The sequence below is a fragment of the Castor canadensis genome, chromosome 16 (genome assembly GCF_047511655.1).
Source record: "Castor canadensis chromosome 16, mCasCan1.hap1v2, whole genome shotgun sequence".
Classification (NCBI taxonomy): Eukaryota; Metazoa; Chordata; class Mammalia; order Rodentia; family Castoridae; genus Castor; species Castor canadensis.
The window spans coordinates 76,749,122-76,767,009 of NC_133401.1; the positions used below are offsets into that span (position 1 = coordinate 76,749,122).

The following is a 17,888-nucleotide window of genomic DNA, read 5'->3' on the forward strand; positions in this document are numbered from 1 at the left end:
ACAGCAATTCTCCTTTCTCCTCTGTGGAATGCTTGTACTGTCCATGTGGCTGAGTGACCTCTGACTTTCTCCCCACAGCTGCCTGTTTCATCCTGCCCTCAAAATGCACCTCGCCACCTACCTCCTCCAGCCAATACCTGCTCCATTTGGGAATCGACTCGAGTAGCTACCTCTTCAAGAACGACTCCCTCTCACTAGGCATGGTGGCTCATGCCTGTAAACCCTAGCTATGTAGGAGGATCTCCATTTGAGGCCAGTCCAAGCAAACAGTTAGTGAGACCCCATCTTAACTAATAGCTGGGCACAATAAGTAGGATGGCATCCTACTACATGGGAAGTGTAAATAGGATTGAAGTTCAGGCTGGCATGGGCAAAAAGTGCAATACTCTATTTGAAAAATAGCTAAAACGAAAGAAAGAAGAGATAGAAAGAGGAAGGAGGAAAAGAAAGCAAGTTGATAGAAAGGACTCCCCTCATTGGCGTTTCCATAGTACCTGTGGGAGACTGAATAGCCTCCCACCCCCACCAAGAAGATACAACACAGCCCTAGGCTCTGGGAACAGGTTATTTTATATAGCTAGGGGCTTTGCAGATATGATTTATGTTTTGGAATTTGACAGCCTGGGTTTTCCAGGTATGCTCAGGAATGTAATTACACAGTGTTTATCAAACAGGGAGCTGCTGCTACCAGTGAGAAGGGAACTGGGCAGGGACTGGAGTGGTGTGCTGCCAAGGTGGATCACATGGCCAGGGCTGAGGATACAGGCAGCCACGAGAAGCCGAGCCCAACCAGGATCTGATTCTTCCTCTGGGCTTCCAAAAGCCACCAGACCTGCTGGTACCTTGACCTTAACTCAGTGAAACTGACTTTGGGTTTCTGACCTCCTGAGCTCAGCAGGATACATTTATGCTGCTTGGAATCACTCAGTGTGTGTGTGTGTGTGTTTTTTACAGCAATGATAAAGAACTAATACAGTGCTGTGAACAGCCCCTCATGGAGTAGGCTGGGCTGTATTATTGATTCTATTCACATGTTTGACTTTTTTTTTTTTTGGTGGGACTGGGTTTTGAACTCAGGGCCTTGTGCTTATAAACAGAGTACTGACTCTACAGCTTGAGCCACACCTCCAGCCCATTTTGCAGTGATTATTTGGGAGATGGGGTCTCACAAACTATTTGCCCAGGATGGTCCTGAACCTTGATCCTCCCTATCTCAGCCTCCTAAGTAGATGGGATTACAGTGCCTGGTGCATTTGAATTTGACTTCTTGCTGTACTACAAGCTCTCTGAGAACTAAACCTGTGACTGAGTCATCTTGCTACCCTCCACAAGGAAGGAATGCCTGCCTTCCATAACTATTGCTTCAACAAACAAGTGCTGGATAGTTTTCCTAATATTTAAGAGCACACACTGCTCTCAGGAAATTCTCACTTGTAACCTCATCTCATTGGCATCCCATTAAAATAGGTAGTGTTAGGGTTTTTTCTTCAGTACTAGAATTCGAACTCAGGGTCTTGTGCTTGCTAGTAAGCATTTTGCCACTTGAGGCATTTCCCCAGCCATTTTCACTTTAGTTATTTTTTGAATAGGGTCTTGCATTAATGCCTGGACCACAATTCTCTATTTACACTTCCCACATTACTGGGATGACAGACATGTACGACCATGCCCCACTTTTATTGGTTGAGATGGGGTCTCGCTAACTGCTTGCCTGGGCTGGCCTCGAACCGAGATCCTCCTGAGTTAGAATTATAGTGGTTAGAACTTGGGCTCTAAGGTCAGACAGCAGGATTACAGGTCGGAGCCACTGTGCCCAGCTTAGGCTTTATTTTTTATTAGCCCTCTTTTTAACAGATGAGGAAACCAAGGCTCAGAGAAGGGAGGCGACTTTCCTAAAGAAACAGAAGATGGCTATGCTGGTGTTTTTCCCAGAACAATCCATACCTACAGCTCCAATGACACACATGAGGACCAGGAGCCCGATGCAGAAGAAGATGTCGGTGTTCATCCTCCGCTCGATCTTGCTGCGCTTGTACCGGGGTCCGCTGTTGTTCAGCATGGCTTTTGTTTCATGGCCTTTGTGGGGAGAATGAGGAAGTCAGTCCCTGGGGCCCTGTTTGCCTTGGACCACACCCTGGGCTTTTCTTATGGGAACTTTTAATAAAAGTGCAGCTAAGCCAAACTTGCCCTATCTCAGGGAGGTGGCTGAGAACAGGTGTAGGGGCCTCGGTTACCTTGTCGGCAGGTATTAACCAAGCACAACTCTAGGGGGCACCCCTCATTTTGTACGTGTCATAGATTTGTAAGTGTAGTAGGACAAACTTCTGGCCAGTGATGGAATGCTGTCCTGGGGACAGACAACTTTTTAGAGTTTGCACAGAAAGTGCTGTTCTGGCTGTTCTGGGCCACAGTGGGATAGAATGGTTAGGCATATGGTTACACATTCTGGTGAATATATACAAAGAAACAAAAATCATAGCTATTAATAAGTCCCATGAAATCAATCATAAATAGTAATTAAAGGGCTAAGGCAGATAAGAAATGGTGGATAGACAGGGTGATCGGAGAAAGCTCAAAGGAGGTAGCATTTAATAGAGAGACAGACAGAGAAAGTTGGAAAAGAGATTTAGTCTTGGGGGAGCTGCATGTGCAAAAGCCCTGTGGTAGAACTGGCTTGGGGCCAGTAGGTTTCATCCTTGATTCCTTGGCAGTGCCTAAGGCGTTGGTGTTTCCTCTGTAAGAGCAGTAGGAACCAAAGGCCCAGCACTAACCCTGACTCATTCCACTCCTATCTTGGCAATTCGTGTAAAACTACATTCAAAAAAGGATGACTGAGACTACCAGTCTTTTCCTTTTCCAGTTGGGGAAGCTGAGGATCTCAGAGTGAAAAGATAAATTTACAGTGGGAAGTCAGGATCCCGACTCCCAGACTGCTTCTGCCACCAACCCATGGTGCCCAAGGTCACCAAGAGCTAAGAGCAAAATGGAGACTTGCTGTTCAGATGGAGCATCTCCTTTGAGCCTGCTGAAGTTCAGTTACTGTGCAGTACTGTGCAGCAGTCAGATTTTAAAATGCCAGTCATGTACTTTCTGTGCAAAATTAAAGCAAGCCAGTCCATCGGCACCAGAAGTAAATGACTTTAACACCGTTTAGCTGCTTGTCACGTGGATTTAAAGAAACAACACAACAGCAGGCAGGAGCTCCATGTTTGGTAAGTTAGACTCAGGGTTTCACACTTCCACTGGCACAGGCCAACTGCACTCTCTACCTGCCTCAGGCTCACCTCTCAGGGGTCCTGGGACAACCCTTGCCTCCCACCTGCTCCTCCCCTTCTGAGACCTCTCTGTTCTTCTGGCAAGAGTTGGATTCAAAGAGGAGGCAGGAGTGTTAGAACATGGGCTGTAGGTCAGAACTCAGCTCTGCAGATCCTTGACTCTAGATCTTAGAAAATTAATCTTAGTGACAGGTGACATCAGGTGAATAAGCTCCTTTCTACCTCAATTCCTTGTGAATAAAGTAAGAGTTAATGATTGCATGTACCTTCAGGATGAGGGAGTGATCTAAAATTCACAAAGTGCCTGAATTAGTTCCTGATACACAGGAAGGGCTTAATAAATGCTTGGTGTGATGAGCATGCCTCCCACACTGGGTCTCTTCCTTCTAGAAAGCTCTACTTGGCCTTTCAGGGCCTATGACGGATGTCTTCCTATTGTGTCCACTGACTGTACAAGGGAGAGAAGGAATCCTGGACCAGCTCTTCTCACCAAGGGTGACATTTCTCCCCAGGGGACATTTGGAGACATTTCAGATGCTCTTGACGTGAGAGTGGGTGGGGCAGAGGCATTTAATGCACAGAGGCCAGGGACGCTCCTACACATTTGTAAGACAGTGTTCTCTGCAAAAACTCAGCCAGACCAAAATGTCAACAGTGCCAAGGCCGAGAGCCCCAGTTCTAGATACTAACACGAAACAATTGGCGCCATTTTTGCTTGCCAAGTTTGAGAGCCTGGTTCATTCTAGGAACTGTGGAAGGGCCTCTCACACCAAACCTTCTACTTCTAGGATGTCGTGAGTGTTAGTCCCTCCTGCATTGAGAGTTTAACCAACTTGTAGGGGACATGCAGAACACGAATGGATTTTACCCAAGGCTACCTGGCTACCTGGCTGTGCTGAACACCCTGTCAAAACTTGCTGCTTCATCTGCTCCTCCTGTCACCCACTCAGTTTCTCCTTTGTTTTCAGACTTATGTGGGGTTTTGGGAGGTTTGGAGAGGGGTGCAGGGCAGAGATGACTGGAGCATTCAAGCCCAGTATGTCTACCAGATGGAGCTCAGCCCTGTCACCAAAGACCTCGAAAGAGGTCACCTGAACTGATAAATACAACCCCCTGCCCAAATTAGGAAAGGTAGTTAGTAACACTGTTTTTAAAAGCATGGTTTCCTTTGACAACTCCAAAGTGAATCTTAGGATAGGTGACTATTTATGTCTGTCTGTTCTCTAGGTCTATCACAGTAGGTTCTACTGAGATCAAAATAAACCAAAGAGAAAAACAAGCAAAACATTCATGGGTCCCAGTGAGTGGGAGACTCAGCCAGTGAGGGGAGATGCTCCAGGTTTCCTCTATAGTGGAAGATGTCTTCAGTTGGTCATGTGACAATAGCTATTTGCTGAGCACTGGCTTTTGGGCACTGGGGGGTTCAGCAGTCACTAGACGGCCCACCAAGACTGTTGACTCCATTGTGAGAGTCAAAATCGTGCTGGCTGCTTTCCCATTCTCACTGGAAGCAAGATCAAAGTAGAAAGGGGAGAGAGGCCCCAGTTAAGGTTTTTCTGTCTTCCCAAAAAAGCTTGGTCTTCAACATGGTGATTTTGGGAGGTGGGACCTTTAAGAGGCGGCGGGGCTTAGTGGAGGTCCTTCCATTAATTGGGGGTGTGTCCTCAGAAAGGACACTGAGACCCCAGTCTTTCTCTAGCTTCCTGTTCGGCAAAGTGATTGCTCCTTCACACATATGGTCCCTCCATGATGTGACACAGCCAACATGGTCCTCGCCAGAGCTGGGCCACTGCCAGTACCATACCTCCCACACTCTGAGCTAAGTAAACCTCTTTTCTTTATAAAGTTAACTTGCCTCATTTATTTCATTATAGTAGTAAAAATGGACTAAAGTAGCCCCTATATCTGGAGCCATGAATTGAATAAAGAAATTAATAAAAACATAGCAAAAGCCCAGTGAGCCCTCATTTCACTAGATACAGTGCGTGGTGACGTTTTTGGGTTGGGATATTTGATCCTCATGAATCGACGGAAGATACAAAGATTCTTCCCACTGTACAAATGAGAAATTGAGGCCTGAAAAGTGAAGCTGCTATGTTTGTGAGGTTATTCTGCGGATCCAAGATGACTCTTGGGTCTTCCTTAGGAGAGCGTCCGAAGACCACTGGGGTAATGAATATGAATCCCTCCCTGTCTGGTTCAGGTGAGTGCTATGAGTTCAGATCTCATTATATGTCCTGTGGACCGAGTGAGGTGCTGTGATTCCCAGTGTCAGTTTGCTTAGGTGAGAAATGGGAAGTTACACAGCTCTGCCCCTTGGAACCGCTGGGAGTTCCCACTAAAGGTGGATCCGGAAGAGAGAATGGAGAAGGTGGGTTAAGACGTGTTTTTGGACAAAAGAAACTGCCCCGAGACAATAACCTGTGTAGATGACAATGCCAATGGCCACCTCGGTGTTTCTGATGGTACAGCCTCGAAGCAGCAGACTCTCACTGCCAAAACCAGTCCTGGTCTGGTCAGGATGCTCCCTGAGGATGATGAATGAAAGACAGGGTGGTTTGTGGCCTCTCCCCACGGCCACTGGTTAGTATCACAGAGCTAGCATGACGAGTGAGCACCATCCCATTCCTCACTCCTTTGCAAAGCTTGGTCATAGCCAGGAAGCTAATCTCCACGTCCAAGTGCTTTCATTGCTCCTGGGTCCTAGAACCAGGTGGGGCCTGGAGCGTTTGAAGGGAGAGAAAGCCCTCTTCTACCCACATTCACAGCAGAACTCAGTGGAAAAGGCCTCAGCTTCAATTCCCACACTCAAATTGATTGCAGAGCAGAGTGTGGGGGAACTGACTTCTGGCCCTCCAAGGACTGGCACGGTGGTCCCATAAGTAGTTGTTCACATGACTCCATCTTTTACCTGGGGTCTGGCCCTTATCCTATCCTGATGCTGTTCCTTTGGAATTTCCAGTAAGTTTAAACATGACATTCCAAGCCACCGGGGAGAACAGGCAAATAATAACCACCACCATCAGCATCATCAAGCTTTTCCTCCTATAGTTCTTCAACACTTCATTTCCCTCTAATCTGACTTTGAGACTTTTGCGTGTGTTAGTTAAGCCACTAAGTTAAGCTAGTCAAGATTTATCAGCCCAGTGTTCAGTCCACCGCCATCTTCCTTTCTAAGGAAGAGAAGGAACAATCAAGGCTCCTAAACTTTGGCCATGCTTGGACTACACGATTTGTATCATATTAGCTTGAATTAAGTTAGTTAAGTGTATGTTATCATGCCCACTTTGTGGATAGGAAAATGGAGGCTCGGCTATGGATCTGCTAAGTGGCAGACTAGGGGTTCAAACTCAGAACGCCTGACCTTGGAGTGCTATGCTGCCCTCAGTCTGCCTTTTAATGTTAATAATTCCTCCTCCGCTTACAAACCATATTCACTTACCTGATTTTATTTGCCTATTCCAGGCTCTGGAAAGTTAGGGTGATTATCCTTACTTGTGAGAAAGCTGATGATCAGAGATGCCGAGAGATTTTTACCAAGGTCACTAGGATGTGCTAGGATTTGGGAATCTGGGTCACAGACACCAACCCTATTGTAATTTTCACTGCAGTAGGGTTCCCACAGTGCTACCCATTGTCTAACGATGAATCAGAGTTACTTCCATCTTTGCTTCTGTGACCATCAAGGAAAATGTCCTCACTTGGACATTGTGTTGGAATAGTGTTAACCCTTTGGGAACACTTGTCTTCTTCTTTTGTTTTTTTGGTGGTACTGGGGTTTGAACTCAGGGCCTCAAGGTTGCTAGGCAGGTGCTCTACCACTTGAGCCACATCTCTAGCTCTTTTGCTATTAGTCTGCTTTTCAGATAGGACCTTGCACTTTTGCCTGGGCTGGCCTCAGACTGCGATCCTCTTGCCTTCACCTCCCAAGTAGCAGTGATCACAGGTGTGCACCACCCCACCAGCTGTCTATCCAATTTCTCAATGGAGGGGGCTTTGGTGAATAAGAATCCTCCATTAGCATATAAGGATAACTGTTTTGATTTCCTGTACTAATTTTTACTACTAACTTCTAGGATAGAAGATAAGTGATATGATTTCCCCTAGGGCCAGGGACATAAAGTTTTGTTTTGGAATAAATTTAAGAGGAATATAAGATAATTAAAATTTGGAAGATGAAAGGATAGACTTCGATGAATATGATACAATCGTGTAGTCCAAGCATGACCAAAGTTTAGGAGCCTTGATTGCTCTTTCTCTTTCTGGGGAAGGAAGATGGCGGTGGACTGAAGACTGGGCTGATAAATCTTTACTACGTTACTGTCAGCAAATTGTGGCTTTAGGAACAGGATTGTGATGCTATGAGGTGATAACTTACACTAGAGGCCCCAGTTAAGTGTCCCCTTTTCTATGGATGGTAGGAAAGACTCAGCTGTGTGACAGCTGCTGGGCTATTCAGCACTCTTTGTTTACAGGAATGTCTAGGTCATGGGCTCTAGAGTGTTACTAGTGTCTTGCACTTCTAACATTTCGGGTAGGAGGATGCTTTGCTGTGGAATGTTGTTCAGCATCCCTGCCTGTGTCCACCAAATGCTGGCAGCATACCTCTGTAGTTGGGGCCATCAAATGCTCCTAGATGGTGCCCAACGTCCACTGGTTGTCTAACGTACTTCTTTTGCCCTGATTGAGAACCATGGCCTTTTAGAGATTCTTTTGCTTAAAAGTTGCATTTTCAACCAGACCATTAAAAGCTCTTTGTTTTCTAGCTGGCCTGTGTGGTCACTGGGAACTCTTAAATTAAGGAAACCCACAGACGCTTCTAGGAAACCCAGAGGCATCAGACCAGGGGTTTGTTCAGGAAGAAAGTGCAGAGTATCTGTGCACTTTAAATCTTGGGCCTGAGGGCACTGTTCTCGCCTGCCATGGAGAGATTGCAGGACCATATTACAGAAGTCTCTCTGTCCTTCCTGGCCTGGCTAGGGGACTGCCCAGTTGGATATAATGCTCATCCATGAGGTCAGGCAGGCCTTGGGAGCAGCAATCAGGAAGAGAGATGCTGAGGCTGCTGGCAGGAGGGGTCTGAAGGAGAGGCGGGTCATGGGTAGAACCCAGAATGAGGCTGTTCTCTAAGAGAATAAGGAGAACGACTCAGGCACAGGTGACTGGGATGAGCCAAATCTGCAAAACCCACGTATAAGGGGAGCAATCTTCACTGACCGACTCTGCTGATCTTCCTCTCCCCATCTGCTCTTTCTGTGTACTTTTAAGGTAATTTGCCTTTAATGCCACCATTTCTCCTGTCTTACTCTTTCCCCTGTCACATTCTTCCGTGACATCCCACATGGCCTGAGAGTACATGGATGGGGGAAGGGAGCATAGCACCTGCATTCCAAGAAGTCTACTCAAGACTCATTCCACGCCCTGTTAGTAAGGAGGTGGCACAACATGGCAGAGCTTGGTAAGGCAGGACAATGGGGTTGGAGTCGAGAGACCTGATTAAAGTCCTGGCTTCTTTGTCTTGTATCTGCTGTGTGATTTGGGGATGAATATTAGAGTCTTAGATCATCAGACTCCCTGTCTGAAAAATGGGGACCATGATACCCACTGTGTTGGGTGTCTGTGAAGATTGCCCTAGACTATGCTGTGTGGGAGATGGAGCATTTACTCACATCTCCTACCATTGCTCCTGTCTTCTGATGTAATTCTGATGTAGGAGAGTTACAGTCAATTCTCAGGTTGAAGAATAGGAGGAAGGAAAATTGTAACTGCAGCTGGCACCACTAACAGCATTTATTCTTTGCCAGTTGCTGTGCTAAGGGCTAGGCATATGATACACAACTTCATTCTAACAAAAGAAAAATCCCGTGATACAGATGTTATAATTCCAATTTTACAAATGCGTTCCCCAAGTGCAGAGAGGTTAAATCACCTACCCAGGCTCACGTAGCTTACGACTAAGAGAACCTCAGATCAAAATCAGGTCTCTCAAACTCCAAAGTCCCCTATCCACAGGCTCTGGATACTTATCTGTAGGGTCATTTCAAGGTCATATATTTTCTAGTCATAGCAGAGGTTTTTACTAGCAACACAGGGGCACTGGATACTTACATGTAACCCTTGAATTTGTTGAGGTGGTTGTTGGGTTTCTCACACACGATGGTACTGCAGAAATGCTCTGGCTGGAACTGCACATCCTGTGTGGGAGAGAGGGTTCTGTGAGTTCCTAAGTCAGAGTGATCCATCCTTCAGAGGATCACCAGGAGTGCTGAACACTGCTATAGAACCATTGCAAATAGGGAATCCTGCTTTGGCACACAGGGATAGTTGCGATGTCAGTAGAAAAGAGCTAAACCTTCATTGAGGAGAAAGTAGATTCAAGTGAAAAGTTGGGTGCAGGGTATAGGAAGGTGGCTCTCCTAGCCCTGTTTTCTTGCAGGCCTGGGTTTCAGTCTACCTAGGGCTGCCCAACAATGGACATGTTCCAAGTCTATGTCTTCCAATATGGAACCCACCAGTCACACGTGGCCACTGAGTGCTTGAAGTGTGGTAGCTTGACTCGGGAATTGGTTTTCTGATTTAATTTAATTTAATTAAGTTAAATAGCTACATGTGGCAACCACATTGGGTAACACAGAAATACATGATCAAAAAGAATGAGTTACATGTACAAAAAAGTTTCAAAAATGTGCAAATGAATGCTGAAGATTAAAAGACGGGGCTATGAACCACACCAAGTAGAGATAACCACAGTCAGTATGCTCGTGTATATAATTCTTCCAGGGTTTAAGCAAATACGTCTACACATATTTATGTATATATGCACACATGCATTTCTACATTTCGACAATGTTTCTATGTCTTGCACGTTTTTGCATGTTAATCTTTAATGTCTTCATGAACACACAAAGAGAAACCTATTGTGTGAATGTACCCTCTTTTTGTTTATCATTTCACTATGGAATATTCACATTGGCTCTATTCATTTTGCTATTATAAAGACACTGTGAAAATAGCTAGTAAAACAAAAACAGTATTTACTGGACTCTTATTTCTGCCTGGCCCTGTGATAAAAACTTCATTCAAGCTTGCAATTACTCTATGAAGCAGAAAATTTAATTATCCTATCTTTGTTTATTTTTGGGCAGCCCTGGGGGTGGAACTCAGGGTCTCAATGTTGCTAGGCAGACATTGTCACTTGAACCATGCTTCCAACTCTTTTACTTTAGTTATTTTTCAAATAACATTTTTGCTCAGGCCAGTCTGGACCACAATCCTTCCATTTATGCCTCTCATGTAGCTGGGATGACAGGCGTGTGTTACCACACCCAGCTTTTTATTGGTTGAGATGGGGTCTCCTGAACTTGGGCAGGCCTTGAACAGAGATCCTTCTGATCTCTGTGTGCTGAGTAGCTGGGATTACAGGCATAATCTTAGATCTTTAAAACTGGGAAATGTGTGACTCAGAAAGGTAATAGAGACTTGGCAAGGCCACACTGGGCTGAGATTTGAATCTAAGTCTAGCTTCAGATCCTTTCATAGTACATTGCCTCCTGGGGGAACAAGCTTGTAGCTAAGTACTTTTGAACATATTCTTAACCTTTTTTTTTTTAAAGGTATTTCAGTTGTACAAGCTTTTCTAGTACAATGGGGGTGAAACACGGCTAGAGGTGAGGAGATCTTGTTTTGTACCTTTACTCCTCATTGACTAATCCTGTGTTTCTCTAGAGCTTCAGCTTCTTCATTTGTAGAATGGGGTTACACCACCTGCCTTGTCCACTTCACTTGTGTCTCAGAACACAGAACTCCACAGAAGAGCTCTGAAATGTGTAACATGTTGTCTTCCAGAAAGACCACTTGCTACAGAGGACAAGTTGCAAGACCAGTTGCAAACAGAAGGCAGTAGTGCTGAAGGAGGGATTTGGAATGGTTTTCTGGATAGGGCTTTTAGCATAGGGAGTGGATGAATTTATTACTGAGAACTGCAAGGTACAGCTGTTCGAAGGGGCACTTCGATTAGAAGAAATGATAGCATTTTCTGTCTTTGTGTAAATTACCACCCAGTGCATCTGTAGGGGTGCCAACATAAATAAACTCTCTACTCACTTGAAATAAATTACCCATCCAGGAGTTTCTAAAAATATGGTCTTTGTTCCTCCAGGTATTGATTCTTTGAGGAATGAACTCTGGCTGAGCTCTCAGGTGATGACAAATCATGTTGTAATTTGTCAGCTGCTTTCAGGACCTGATGATGTCGTGTGCTTTGCTTCTGATCCACACCATTCAGTTCATTGCTGGGGTACAAAATCCAGCCTCATTTCAGAGACAAGAAGCAGCAGGGTCTGAGAGCTAAAGGTCCTTCTGCAGCCACTCGGAGTCCTGTCATCCATTGGGCCACAGCCCGTGGATTCCCAGCCATGGTGAAGTTTGACCCTCTTGCTCCTCTGTGGGGGCCTCCCAGCAATCTTCCTTCAGAAGTGGCCCTTCCCTGGTACCTTCTTTTCTTCTGGTGTGGGTACTCTGTCTTCCTCTCCTCATGGAGAGGTGACCTTGCTCTTTCTAGCCACTGTCTCCTTCCTTCCATCTCTAAGATAAACTGCTGTAAAGGCATATGGTTGTTGCTTGCCTGTCAGGATTTGCTGTAGCTCCTTCAGTAAGGTGGCTGTAACACAGCCTAAGGATGGGAGGAATCGCCAAGTCATACATCTGTCAAAGATCCTTAATTTAACCTTGTTCAGGGGCTCTGATTCCCTTCTGAGATGGGAGAGGGCTCACCTCACTGCCTTACAGTTTTTCTTAGTTTATAGATAACGCTCATCTAACCAACTCATTCATTTTGATTCAAAGTCCCACTGACCAAAACCAAGGCACAGAGAAAGATGTGCTCTTCCTACAGATGAGTGTTGGGTCTCTGTGGCTCTTTAGGGCAGACCCACTTATCTCACACACTCTGTGCCAGGCACCTGTCATTAAGTTCCCAAAGTAACTTCAAGAGGTTTACACAAATGTCCAAATGAGAGTGAAGCAAGTTAATTGTCTTATGGTTACTGAGCAACACAGCGAGGACTACGCTCACATCACTGGAACTCAAAGCCAATCACTGTCATCACCATCACCTTTATTCATCCTCTTCCTCCTTTTTCTCTTATCATCGTCACTGTAACACACATTGAGTGCTTATCACGAGTCAAGAACCAACCAAGTATTTTATAATGTTCTCTTCTCTCTTATCATTAACTCCATCTGGCACATTCCATTTGTCCCTGTTTTCCAGATGAAGGAATTAAGACTTAGGGAGGATCTGTACTTTTCCCATGCCAGTCAGCCAGTAGACAGTGGCCACTTTTTAAGTGTCATTCTTAACCATAGCGTCCTTTGGATCCACAGAGAAAAATCAGCATTTGGGTTCTTGGCCCAATTTCTCTTTGTACCTTCACTTCCCACTGCCTATGAATGAAGGACCCGATACCACAAATGAATTTATTCTCTGGTATATAGCAGAAAACATGAAATTATGTAAGTGATACACAGTGCAATGTTACTTATACCAAGCACGTTTGCATTTTAAAGTGCCCACACAGGGTAAGGGGAGAAGTTAACAAATTGCCTAAAAAACATTCTCTTGATGATTTTAATTTATCTTAGCATTAGTATTTCTTTTCCACTTCTCCTATAAAGCTCACTCTAATCTCCATAGACCCTTTTGCTGCACTGAGTTAATTTATCATTTTAACGTGCTTCTGTCTCCCAATTCTTGTGCCTCTGTTTCACATGTGTGCCCCTGTCTGGGGCAGCTCTGGAGTACCTTGCTTAACAGGCACAACATAAAGATCTGTTGACATAAGGTTGGCTTCGGCGAGGGTAGTTTTAGGAAGGCATACAATGAAACATGATGAAGTTACCCCAAAGACTGACTACACATTAGGAAATTTCCAGGTACAATCTTAACTTCGATTTGTAGGAGTAAGTCCACTTCTTTGGCTCAACTAATAAAAAAATGTCTTCAAAGTCTAGATCCCACGCATTTATTCATTCATTCACAAATTCAAGCACTTGCTGAATATCCATGATAGATTAACCACAGGGGAAAAGAAAAGAGAATCATAAAGGAGGTGAGGATATTGACACAAAGGAATGACTGCAGCCATAAAAATAACTCAAGGTTCCCAGTGTTGCCTAGGTGTGGCAGTGGAGGGCAGTACCTTTGAAAGCAAAGTGGGCTAAAGGTCCTGGGATTGAGCTACTCCTCACTGACTTTTGTCCCAGATACAGCAAGCCAGCCACTGGGAAAGCCCAGGCGAAGCAATCAGCTGAAATGCATTCCCCTAACTAGAACAAACCATTGCCCTTGCCTCAAGTTTTCCTCTTCTAGGCTTAGTTTCCATTGTTTTTACAAACAATTATCCAGTTGAACAGTAAATGTGGTTAAATGCATATGTGCATGATCTTTTGAAATTGCTTGCCGGAGATTACTGTTTTCTGTCTACCTACCTTCCCTCCCACCTTTCTTACCCAACAACCCTTTGACTTCCTTTTGGGAAATTACATTATCTCCCTATTTATAATCTTCACTGTAAACTGAGATGCCCTGCCCATTAGACTTTTCCACTGTGGGACTTTGAGTTGAGTGTGTTGTCTCAAGAATGAAAAAAAAAAAAATGAGACTAGCAAATAATTCCGACTACCAATACTGCTCTACCACCCTGCTTTCCTGGTTCTTGTTTCTGAGCCTGCATCTTCAGATTTCTCTTCATTCTGTGAGTCATATTGCACACATTTCCTTTCTCTCCCTTCCCCTGCCACATTCTTGCAACAATTTTGTTGTGCTTCAGTTAGCCAGACTAATTCTGTTACTTGCAAATGAAGAATCCTAATCAATACAGTAGCTTACTCAGTCCCATGGGCGTCTTAAATAATTTCCCCAGGGCCTTAAAAATAATGATGTTATTTGGCAAAATTCCATCATTCGGTACAATTCACAAAATGCTGGCCCCTTATTTAATGTCAAATCTTACTTAACCTTTCCTAGGAAGTGTTCAGAACAGGGTATCCCCATTGGATTAAAGAGAAAACTGAGCGTTGGTCATCCTAACGCATTTGCCAGTGCCAGGCATGCGTTAGAACCTAGGTTTGTGGCAATCTAAAGCTTTCACTTATTCCCTACTTGAGGCGTTTAGTGCTATCTGCCCATGGAGAGTGCCTTGGGCCTTTTTAATGATTTACAGAGTTTTTTTATTGGGAAACCTCTTAAACTTTCATTTTCAAGCTCAAAGGTTACACCTCTTATAGACCCTTCTCTGTCCACCACAGACCATAGCAGTCTCTTCTTTGAACTTGCACACTTCTTAATAGCCAATCACTCACTTGTAATGTCTTGCATTTTAAATTGCAGCTGAAATACCCAGCTGTTTCTGTAAGTCCATGGTTCCCAAATGGTAGATTAAACCATTGCAATGTGTCCATTAATCCTCTGTATATGTACCAAAATGCTGTCTGTAGACAAAGTATAAAAAGTCCTATATATACATATACCACTATTTTTCAAATTTGTAAGGGAGTTCTTGAGATTAGTAAATTACAAATTTACAAGGTCACCAAATCCATAGTAGCTTTTTTAAAAAATGAATTTTCTCAAATAATGAACACTGAAAGTACTATTACTTTTTTCAATCATCGTAAAAGGTCTTGATGTTATTAAGAAAAAGTTCTAACAAACTGGAAAATCTAGAAGAAATGGATAAATTTTGAGACTCATATGGCCTGCCTGAATTGACCCAAGAGTATATCAACCACTTAAACAGATCTATAGTGAGTAATGAGACTGAAGTAGTAAAGAGTCTCCCAACAAAGAAGAGCCCAGGACTGGATGGATTCACTGCTGAATTCTATGAGACCTTTAAGGAAGAAATAACACCAATGATTTTCAAACTAGTCCATAAAATAGGAAAGGGAGGGACTCCACCACACTCATTCTATAAAGCCACTATTACACTGATACCCAAACTGGATAAGGGCATACAAAAAAAAGAAAATTACAGACCAATTTCCTTGATGAACATAGATACAAAAATTCTTGCTGGGCACTGGTGGCTCACACCTATAATCTTAGCTATTCAGGAGGCAGAAATCAGGAGGATCTCGTTTTGAAGCCAGCTAGAGCAAATAATTCTTGAGACCCTATCTTAAAAAAGCCCATCACAAAAAAAGGAGTTGGTGGGGTGGATCAATGTATAGGCCCTGGTTCAAACTCCAGCATTGCAAAAAAAAAAAAAAAAAACTTAATATACTTGCAAACCAAATTCAACAGTACATTAAAATATTTATACACCATGACCAAGTTGGTTTCCTTCCAGGTATCCAATATACCTGGAATGTGTATGATTTAATATACACATTCAAAATGTCTATACACAAATCAATAAATGTAATATGCAGCATATAAAAAAAGAAAGACAAAAATTACACTATCATCTCAATAAGTACAGAAAAAGCCTTTGACAAAATGTAACATCCCCTCATGATTAAAACCCTTGAAGAAACCAAGGAATAAAGGAACATACCTCAATATAATAAAGGCTATAATATAATAAACCTATAGCAAACATTGTACTAAATGGGGAAAAACTGAAACCATTTCCTCTAAAACCAGAAATGAGACATGGGTGTCTGTTCTCCCCATTATTATTCAACATAGTGCTGGAGCTCCTAGCCAGAGCAATAAGGCAAGAGAAAGAAATAAGTTATATAAATAAAAAGGTAAGAAATCAAATTATCACTATTTGTAGATGATATGCTCTTTTACTTAAAAGACCCTAAAGACTCTATAAAAAAATCTGATAAAACTGTTTTGGCAAAGTAGTAGATTAAAAAGCAACATACAAAATCTGTAACTTTGCTATATACCACCAATGAGCAGGCAGAGAAAGAAATCAGGAAAGTTATCCCATTCACAATTGCCTCAAAAAATTAAAAATTCCTAGAAATAAACTTAGCTAATGACATGAAAGACCTCTACAATGAAAACTATAAAACACTGAAGAAGGAAATTGAACAAGACATGAGAAGATAGAAAGACCTCCTAGGCTTATGGATTAGCAGAATTAATATTATGAAAATGGCTAAACTACCAAGAGCAATCTACAGATTCAAAGTAATCCCCCAAATTCCAATGTCATTCTCCAATGAAATAGAAAAATCAATCCAAAAATTCACATGGAAGCACAGAAGACCCCAAATAGCCAAAGCACTTCTTGGCAAAAAGAGCAAAGTTGGAGGTATCACAATACTACATTTCAAATTATACTACAGAGCGATAGTAATAAAAATAGCATGATACTGGCACAAGGACAGACAGGTAGACCCCGGGAACAGAAGACCCAGAAATAAACCCACACAGCTATAGTCACCTGATTTTTGACAAAGGAGCCAAAAACATATATTGGAGAAAAGATGGTCTCTTCAACAAACAAGAGTTGGGAAAACTGAATATCCACATGTAGAAGATTGAAACTAGATCCTTATCTTTTGCCCTGTACCAAAATCAACACATAGTGAATCAGAGATCTTTGTGTAAGAACAGAAACACTGAAACTACTACATGAAGCATAGGAGAAACACTGGAAGATATAGACGTAGGAAACAACTTCCTGCATAGGACCCCAAGAGCTCAGCAAATATGAACAAGAATTGACAAATGAGATTGCATAAAATTAAAAAGCTTCTGTATATCAAGGAAACAATTTCCAGAATCAAGAGAAAACCCACAGAATGGAAGAAAGTCTTTGCAAGTTAATCATCATTTAAAGGATTAATATCTAGAGTATATAAAGAGCTCAAAAACACATAACCCAATTAATAAATGGGCAATCAAATCGAACAGTTCTTAAAAGAAGTACAAATGGCCTATAAGTACATGAAGAAATTTTCAACATGCTTAGCCATAAAAAAATGCAAATCAAAACTACTCTGAGATTCTATGTCACCCCAATCAAAATGGCTATCTTCAAGAAAACTAACAACAAATGCTGAGGTAGATACAGGATATGGGGGAGGGGTAACGAATTCTTACTCATTGTTGATGGGAATGTAAATTAGTCCAGCCACTACGGAAATCAGTATGGAGATTCCTCCAGAAACTAAACATAGAACTGTCATGTGATCCTGCTATTCCATTCCTGGCCATGTATCCAAGGGGATATAAGTGAACATACAATCGAGGCACCTGCACACCCATGTTTGTAGCAGCAGTATTAACGTAGCCAAGCCACGGAATCACCTAGATGCCCAACAACCAATGACTGGATAAAGCAAATGTGGTACATATATACAATGGAGTATTATTCAACCATAAAAAGAATGAAATTATGTTGTTGCAGGAAAATGTATACAACTAGAGTTACTGTGTTGAGTGAGATAAGTTAAGCTCAGAAAAACAAATACCACATGTTTTCTATCATATATAGAATATAGACTTAATTTTTTAAAACAGTATGACAATTTTAAAAGGGGGACTATTTGGGGGGACCAGCAGGTGGAGGAGGGGGAAAAGAGAAGGTGATGGGAAGGTGAATATTATAGAAGTACATTATAGGCATGTATGAAAATAATACAATGAAA

At 42.9% G+C, this 17,888-nt stretch overlaps 1 protein-coding gene across 13 annotated transcripts in view; it reads right to left on the minus strand.

Annotated features, from left to right (window-relative positions):
- Atp10b (ATPase phospholipid transporting 10B (putative)) overlaps positions 1-17,888 on the minus strand; it is a 316,710-nt gene that overhangs the window by 57,854 nt on the left and 240,968 nt on the right. For all 13 annotated transcript variants that reach the window (XR_012442621.1, XM_074057703.1, XM_074057702.1 and 10 more), the window contains 3 exons: positions 9,384-9,469; positions 5,697-5,803; positions 1,945-2,076 (listed from right to left, as the gene is read on the minus strand). Coding sequence is in view for 12 of the 13 variants with exons in the window: in XM_074057703.1 (XP_073913804.1) it covers positions 1,945-2,076; positions 5,697-5,803; positions 9,384-9,469 (325 nt within the window). In the remaining variant the exon portion in view is untranslated. The remainder of the gene's footprint in view (positions 1-1,944; positions 2,077-5,696; positions 5,804-9,383; positions 9,470-17,888) is intronic.